General features: G+C 40.1%; 1 protein-coding gene across 1 annotated transcript; it reads left to right on the forward strand.

Moving 5' to 3' along the window:
• Window positions 1-1,119: 1,119 nt before the first annotated feature.
• On the forward strand, window positions 1,120-7,552 carry LOC103643856 (uncharacterized). The gene is made up of 14 exons (XM_020544033.2): window positions 1,120-2,135; window positions 2,371-3,072; window positions 3,151-3,288; window positions 4,167-4,244; window positions 4,355-4,756; window positions 4,837-4,911; window positions 5,463-5,588; window positions 5,685-5,782; window positions 5,857-5,929; window positions 6,046-6,274; window positions 6,400-6,511; window positions 6,589-6,805; window positions 6,872-6,964; window positions 7,064-7,552. The coding sequence occupies exons 1-14, from the start codon at window positions 2,061-2,063 to the stop codon at window positions 7,550-7,552; spliced, it is 2,907 nt and encodes a 968-aa protein (XP_020399622.1). The 5' UTR covers window positions 1,120-2,060.
• Window positions 7,553-7,989: the final 437 nt, after the last annotated feature.

Genomic DNA, 7,989 nt, shown 5'->3' on the forward strand with positions numbered 1-7,989 from the left:
GCTAGAACTTCTGTCGGTACTCGAACACACTTTTTCAGCTGAGATACATGGAACACATCATGTATTGCAGACATGTGAGGTGGTAGCTTTAGCTTGTAAGCTACAGGTCCATATGCTTCTATGATCTCATAAGGTCCAATATAGCGAGGGGCTAACTTGCCTTTAATCCCAAATCTTTGTACACCTTTAGTGGGTGAGACCTTAAGATACACATGACCTCCCACTTCAAACTGTAAGGGCTTTCTTCTTTTGTCATGATAGCTCTTTTGCCTGGCTTGAGCAGCTTCTAAGTTCTTCTTAATGACTCTGACCTTTTCTTCAGCTTCAAGCACTAGGTCAGGCCCAAAAATTTCTCTTTCTCCAGCTTGTGACCAATTAAGGGGTGTTCGACACCTCCTTCCATACAGGGCTCGAAAGGTGCCATTTTCAAGCTGGACTGATAGCTGTTATTGTAAGAAAACTCTGCTAGTGAAAGACACTTGTCCCAATTCTTGTCATAATGTATCACACAGGCTCTCAACATGTCCTCGAGAATCTGATTCACCCTTTCTGTTTGGCCATAAGTTTGAGGATGGTATGCTGAGCTTCTGACTAACTTGGTGCCAAGTGCTTCTTGTAGCTGTTCCCAAAAACGTGCCACGAATTGGGCTCCTCGATCTGAGACGATCGTCCGAGGTATCCCATGTAAGCACACTATTCGGTCCACATACAGTTCAACATATCTCTTGGTAGGGTAAGTTGTATGCACATGGAGGAAATGAGCTGTCTTGGTCAATCTATCCACAATAACCCATATGGAATCATGATGTTTGGAGGTTCACTGCATTGCTCTACAGATTATAATTAACAAATTAACAAGCAATCCCCTTTGACAATATTCATTATTCATGAATTCATCACAACAATTGGAGAAATGGAGAGTCAGCTCACTACTCACTGTTTTAGAAACAGTCTATGCATTTGCTCTAGCCTCTAGGCTCTAGAATTCACAAATTAATAAGAAATTGCTAACCAAAATTGCATTTGCGCACTGCACATTACTCAAAATCAAGCTCATCAAGTCACAAATTAATAAGAATTCATCAGTGTTCAGTCTTCAGTGGTGCTCACCTAGCCTGATGTTTGCCGGACTGCCGTCTGCCGGTGCCTGATGCAGTGATGCCCTGATAGCCGGAGTGCCGGCCGCCGGGATGCACGATGTGCTATATTTGTAGATGAGTTCAGAAAGTTGATCACATGTGCAAGAAAATGCTAAGCGGAATCATGCCTCAAGCGCGTGCTATTCTAAGATACAGGATGTGCTATTACATAAAACTGGACGTGCTAGTTGTATGTCATGGCATTTGCGACGTCCTAGATGCACGATGTGCTATTTCGTAAACCTGGCGTGCTAGCTGTACAACTCAGATGATAGGGAAATCGTGCTCCCACCGCGTGCTATTCATAGATACAGATGTGCTCTTTTGTAAACCCGGACGTGCTAGCCGTATACTCTAGTGCTAAGATACAGGATGTGCTATTACATAACCCGCTGGCCAATTATTGGGCATTACCTAGCTGCCATGGCTTCAGTTAAGCAAATGTTTGACCAAATCATATAATCACTCTTAACTATACTCACTTTTTTGTTCTCTCGACTCATTCTTTAATCTTGGCTAATGAGCAACGATAGCAGTGACAAAGGTGTGTCTGAATACGATGGTAGTGGGGAAGTAACCATATTCATACAAGGTTCAACAATCCTATTTTATTATTCAGCTGGCTTAACAAGGTATGCTCGTTCTCACAGGAAGTGGAAACCATTAGCTACTAATGGGTTGAAACTGGTTTGAAACTGCAGTTTGGCCTCTGGTCTGGTGTGGGTTAGCCTGTGGGTTGGGGTGGGTTTATTTAAATGATAACCTGTCAATGGTTTGGATCGGGTGTTGGTTCGGTTTTAGACCCATTGACAGGTTATGTTCAATCTCTCAAGTTTCAAACTTTCACTCTGACAGTCTCCCCTGCAAAATTGTAGGGTCGTTCGATCTCTTCTACGGCGGTCTCCCCTGCCTCCGAGAACGATGGTCCCCAAGCGCACACACGATCCTCGTTCTGGGGATGAATCTACGGCAGATGAATCCAGTTTGGAAGCTTCAGTAAGATCTCAGATATTTTACCATCTCTTGCTTTTACCACGCGAGGAACACAGATTTTACCATCCTATGATTTTACCAAGTTTTGCGCAGATATTTTACCATCTCTTGATTTTACCACGCGAGGAACACAGATTTTACCATCCTATGATTTTACCAAGTTTTGCGCAGAGATTTTACCATCTCTTGATTTTACCAAGTTTTATCTTTCAGCACCTTCCAACTGAATTTTTTGCAGAACTTTGAAAAGAACACTAAACCTGGCAAGACCGGCTTAGGTTCGCACTGTGAACCTACACCCGTTGTGAATGCTGCTAAGCTTCTATCTCCAGAAGCAAGGCAATACGTGATAGATTGTGGCTTTGGTGCCTTTCTTGAGATGAAGGCTACGAAGATCTTTTCCCTTGAGACAATCATAGTCATACTGAACAAGTGTGACGTCAGCTCTTCTGATGAGTCCTTTACGATTGTACTTTCCGATGAGCATCAATTAAAGGTCACAACAGAGGTAGTGCACAGTATTTTTGGTCTTCCTACTGGAGAAATATCAATAGACCAGAAGAATTTCACCCATACAGAGTTCCTGAAATTTTGGAAAATTCTGAAAGCTGGAGGACATGTGACAGAGTCCACGACCAGATGTAGAGGGAAACCAGTATCTACCAAAAGAATCACTTTACAATCGTTGTTGAATTACATGGAAGCTGAAGCTGACAAGGAAAAGCAAGCCTTTGCTTTCTTCACCATTCTGCTATCCAAGCTGCTCCTAACAACAACGAGCAATGTGCCCACTAAGGGGCACGTGGCGTTGTGCTCTTACATCGAGAACACGCAAAAGTATGATTGGTGCAAATTTGTTTGTCAGGATCTGAAAAATAAAATCAGTTCATGGAAACAGAAACCGACATCAAAAATCCCGGGATGCTTACTACTGCTGTTGGTAAGTGAGAATCTTTAAAACAATTTCTTTTACGAACATGATAAAAGTTTTGCTTTGACCGATTGCACTGCTTGACAGATATGTTCGTTCAGAATTGTTGTCCCGGAACCTAAGCTGGAAGAAGCATCTGCTGGTCCACTCATCAAACATTATGATGACAACAGAATTTTAGAGTTGTTAAAGGCTGTTAAGGATACAATAAAATTCAAAGAAGAGGTAAGTGTGGCATGCTTCTACTACAGTCATTTTTTTAGAGTTCAAGGGCTATCGCCCCAGTCCCACTTTGCATTGGGTCCCACTTTGCATTGCAAAAAGACCGTTTTAACGGTTTACAACCAGAGGGCTCAAACAGCCAGAGAAGGAAACAAGTCTTGAGGCACAAAGTAAACTTATTACATGGCCATATTCCAGCCAAGATCATCTATACTAGCTCAGAGCACCTGGTGAGAACGTAGCCACCATCATCCTGGAAGAAACAGCTTACAGTGCTATCCTTCCACACTTTGATGCCTCCACTTGCAAACTCCTCAAAATCTCCCTGTACTCCTCCTTTCTTTGATCCGGGCAGAGTACAATCCATTGGGTCACCATCGGGATAAACCTGTTCCACATCATTGAGATCCCCACCCAGGATCCAAACTGAAACACAAAAAAATTTCTTAACTTCCATGAAGACCACATGGCAGCTGCTGCAAACATATTAACAACTCCAAAGCGTTTATTGCACAGCCATTTCCCAGCCACCGATTCATAATTCGGCCCTATATCAACCTTCAGGCAGCTAGATAACAAGGACCAGAAGTGTTTCATCACAACACATTCAAACAAAATATGATTAACTGTTTCTAATTCAGTACAGAAAACACAAGTTTTATCATTTACCTCCTGTCTTTTTGCTAAGTTATCTCTAGTAAGGATTTTGTTCTTAGAAACCAACCACAAAAAGAACTGCACCCTAGGTGGAACAAACATTTTCCAAACTGCAGGTAGAAAGACAGGCTGCACACCCCTAAAATTAATAACTGCATATTAAATTGCTACAGTCATTTTCTACTGTATTAAAAAGATATTGTCTTTAAATTGGTGCCTTTCAGATTGCCAACCTCAAGGTGCAGCGCAACGCCAAGCCTCAACCCCCCAAAGAAAAGAAACCAGCTTCCAAAAGGCAAAAGGTTAGGACAGATCCCTACTTTAGCGTTTATAAATACATTAAGGTCAATGCTATCAAGTGAACTGAAACCTAGAATTTTACCATTGATTTTTTATTCCCTTGGCCTTTCAGGGTGAAGGACAAAACTTAGGGATTCAAATTCATGTGGAAGATTTGCTCAAGGGCTATGAGGTTGATGAGAATCAGCGGGGCATTCTCTTGAAAGTAATAGAAGACGAAGTTGGGTCTAGTGAAATCAAGCTCATGGAAAAATTGAAGAAGATTGTTGCGAATCGTTCCTTCTTTATATTTTATGATGAGATCAAAAACAGGGCCCAAATTAAAGACAAAGAAAGAATACAACAGATGGAGAAGAATCTTGTAGTTGATATTGAAGATGTGACGATTTCAGAGGCTGTATTTGTTAAGACCTTCAAACCATATGGTCGCTTGCATACTTCGATCATTGAAACTCTGATTCGCATATGGAATAAATCATGGGATGACAGGATTATGCTTTCACTTCTTGCTGTAGTAAGTGCCAATTAGCAATTTTACTACTACTTTCAATGAATTTATGTTGTTTAGCAATTTCACCATGCTTTTTTTCCTAGGAGCAAATACTCGGTAAGAGAAAAGATTATCTCGAAAGAGAACTTAAAGACTATGACAAAGAGAAAAAGCACACGGTTTGTACCTTTTCCAATTCTATTTAATTCTATTTGTATTCTTAAATCTGGCTCTTTCATATAATAGGTGTTAGCTTAGAATTCCTTGAACGCTCAAGTTTTACCTACACCTTTTACCTGCCTGTAGCCTTGGATTTTACCTGCTAAAATCAAAGTTACAGGATGGTAAAATATAGATCCAGGATGGTAAAAGATGGTAAGATATGTGTTCCAGGCTGGTAAAATATATGCTAGTAAAATCTAGGTTGCAGGCTGGTAACAACTATGCTAGTAAAATCTAGGTTCCAGGCTGGTAAAATATGTGTTTTAAGTTGAACCTGGGATTTTACCTGCTATACACCTAAACCTTTTACTACCTGCTACAACCTGGGATTTTACATGCATGATACCTGTTTAGGAATTGTAGATATGGCAGTAGCTTTTTAGAAATTGTATATGCATCTTATGATGTGGGCTAGTTGACCCACTTGGCCCGTTATACCATTTAGGCGCATGACATAACCATCAATATTTTGGTTGTTTCTTTTATTTTTATTTTTATTTTTTTGCAGATTTTTGTGCCTTTCATTATTGATCAACACTGGTCCTTAGTTGTGGTGGAACCTGGGAGAGAAGTTATAACTGTTCTTGATTCCTTTTATGAATTGCGGCTGTGCGAAAAACGTCATGAAAATCTGGTTAGATATTTTCAACATCAAATGCCTTGCAAAAAAAGTGAATGGTACTGTTTTGTTAAACGCTATGCTGCCTCAACTGATCCTTTGCACTTACAGATGGCTCAACTGCAAAAAAATCTTTATCCTTTCATAGGCCTGGAAAATGCTACGCACCGATTTATTACACCACCAGTAGTTCAGAATCAAAATAACAGGTAATTTCTAGCTATTTCCTAATGTCATAACTTATCCGGTACCTCAATTCGTGCTCACGTTCTTATTTTTGCAGTCATGATTGTGGTTTTCATATGCTTCTGTACATAAAGCGATATGAGGATCAAAACTACCATAACATTAGTGAGGTCAGTCCTGCCTTTTCTGTAGCAAGTTAGAAGATTTGGTGACTTGGCAGCTCTTATCATATTTCTCTTGTAGATTAGATTGCTATTGATTATGCTCATTGTTGATAAAAATGCAGGACGAAGTCATCATGTGCCGCATAGAGACTGCGATGTTGCTCCTTAACAATGAAGACAACAAGTGCAGGGACAAATTTACAGAGAGCCATGCAATAACGAAAGAGCAAAAGAAAGAAAAGGTGAGAGATAAAGTTGACGACAAGAAAGGAGATAGAAAAGATGAGAGTTCAGACGATGATTATGAGGACAAGTCTGAGGAGGAGGAGGAGGAGGAGGAGGAGGGGACAGGTGATAATGAGGAGAGGGGAACAACAATGGGGGCAAGGACAAGAAGAAGAAATCAAAGACAAAGAAAAAGAAAACCAATATCAAGGACTCTTTGAAAGTTTCTGTAAGGAGTAAAATGACAAAAGGCTACAAACCCTGCGATTTCAAGATAGCAGATAATTGGACCCAGAATTTGGGTAATAAAGAACTGCGACAGCAACTCTTGAGAAAGATAGTTGACAATAAAGATTATAAGAGGTACATTCTTTTCTTTGCATTTAGTTCAGTAGTTCAAACTTGCACTGATAATGATTTATTTCCATTTCCAACAACAGTGTTCAGTTCATGAGTCCTAAGAGTGACACTGCTCGTAGAGACACTGATACATGGAACTTAACGGGAAGCGATATTGCAAAAAGCTTTGTGGATAAAACTCTTTGTGAAGACACGGTGGCGACGTTTTATGTACAGTGTCTCATGTATGATGAAGGTCAACTAGGAGCTGATGAAAAAACTGTGTTTTCCAGGATCTTCCTGGAACCTAAAGTTGCTGTAAGTGAAAATTGTGTACACTTATACTGCGTTTTTATCCTCGTTGATCTTTTTTGTTGCTTACAGGAATTGCTGCTGTCGAAGGAATACAAGCTTGAGGTAGTTGCTGATTACATGAAGGGACAATACAATGCTCAGCAAATTTGTAAAGCAATGCAAGTAAGTATTTTTTAAAACTTCCCTTGCATGTACTGAACTGTGATCGAGATTAACTTGAATTCTTAAATAGATATTTGAACATGGTTATTTTTTTCTTAGATATTTGTGCCCATCTGCCAAGAGAACCACTGGACGCTTTATGTTGTTAACAAAAAATATGGACAAATTGATATATTGGACTCCTCACCCACGGCAGTCAATGATAAGATGAAATATCACCAAAGCATCGCAGCTAAAGTGAGGCAAAGGCTGAATGCTGTTCTTTTGAGAATCTCCAAGGAAGAACACATCGATTTCATCGATTTTTCAAAGTGGGGTTTGCCATTGATACCTAAAATACGTATCGCTCATCAGGACAGAAACAGTATGGACTGCGGGTTCTTTGTGATGTTTTTCATGAGGCACTATAATCCAGATACTCATCTACTTGAGGGTCATAAACTTGCCGATGATCAAGTTGAGGGTGATCAACTTGAGGCTACTAAAGATATTAGGAGTAAGATTTTCTGGTACTTACTCCATCACAAGTTGAATGCATCAGCTGATAAACTACCTCCGGGTATCATCAACCGGAAATCAGAAACTTAGTAAGCATTCTACACTTCCTAGCAAGTAAAAATTGTTTGATAAGCTATAGTGCTAAATAAGTCTATTGCTTTTCTGTGCAGGCCCAAATCAGCCTCGGGAGAAGGGAAAAATCCTTGAAGATCATGTGGTTTTGTTTAGAGTGTAGCCTGGGTGGTGTTAGCAAAATGTTTGAACTGGTCAGTCTTTAGTAGTGGTGGTCAGAAGTTATGAACTGATGTGGTGCAGATGTTCCATGGTTGATACCTGCTTGAAAACTAGCATTTTACCTGCCTAGGTGCTTAACTTGGAATGAGATTGTGATGGAGCCATGAAATTTTGCCTAGACGTCATCTTCCTTTCCATGAATATATCTTTGGTAATTATTTTTGGTGCCTGGACATATTTTTATGGTGCCTGGACATATATCTCTGTCCCTCTTGTGGTAAAATCAAGGGATG

This window comes from Zea mays, chromosome 1 (genome assembly GCF_902167145.1).
Source record: "Zea mays cultivar B73 chromosome 1, Zm-B73-REFERENCE-NAM-5.0, whole genome shotgun sequence".
Lineage (NCBI taxonomy): Eukaryota > Viridiplantae > Streptophyta > Magnoliopsida > Poales > Poaceae > Zea > Zea mays.

Excerpts from the sequence above, each read along its gene's own strand:
- LOC103643856 (XM_020544033.2), top strand. The coding sequence starts at position 2,061 with ATGGTCCCCAAGCGCACACACGATCCTCGTTCTGGGGATGAATCTACG. Across the intron at positions 3,073-3,150 it reads GATGCTTACTACTGCTGTTG|ATATGTTCGTTCAGAATTGT; the intron begins GTAAGTGAGAAT and ends ACTGCTTGACAG. Across the intron at positions 4,245-4,354 it reads CAGCTTCCAAAAGGCAAAAG|GGTGAAGGACAAAACTTAGG; the intron begins GTTAGGACAGAT and ends TTGGCCTTTCAG.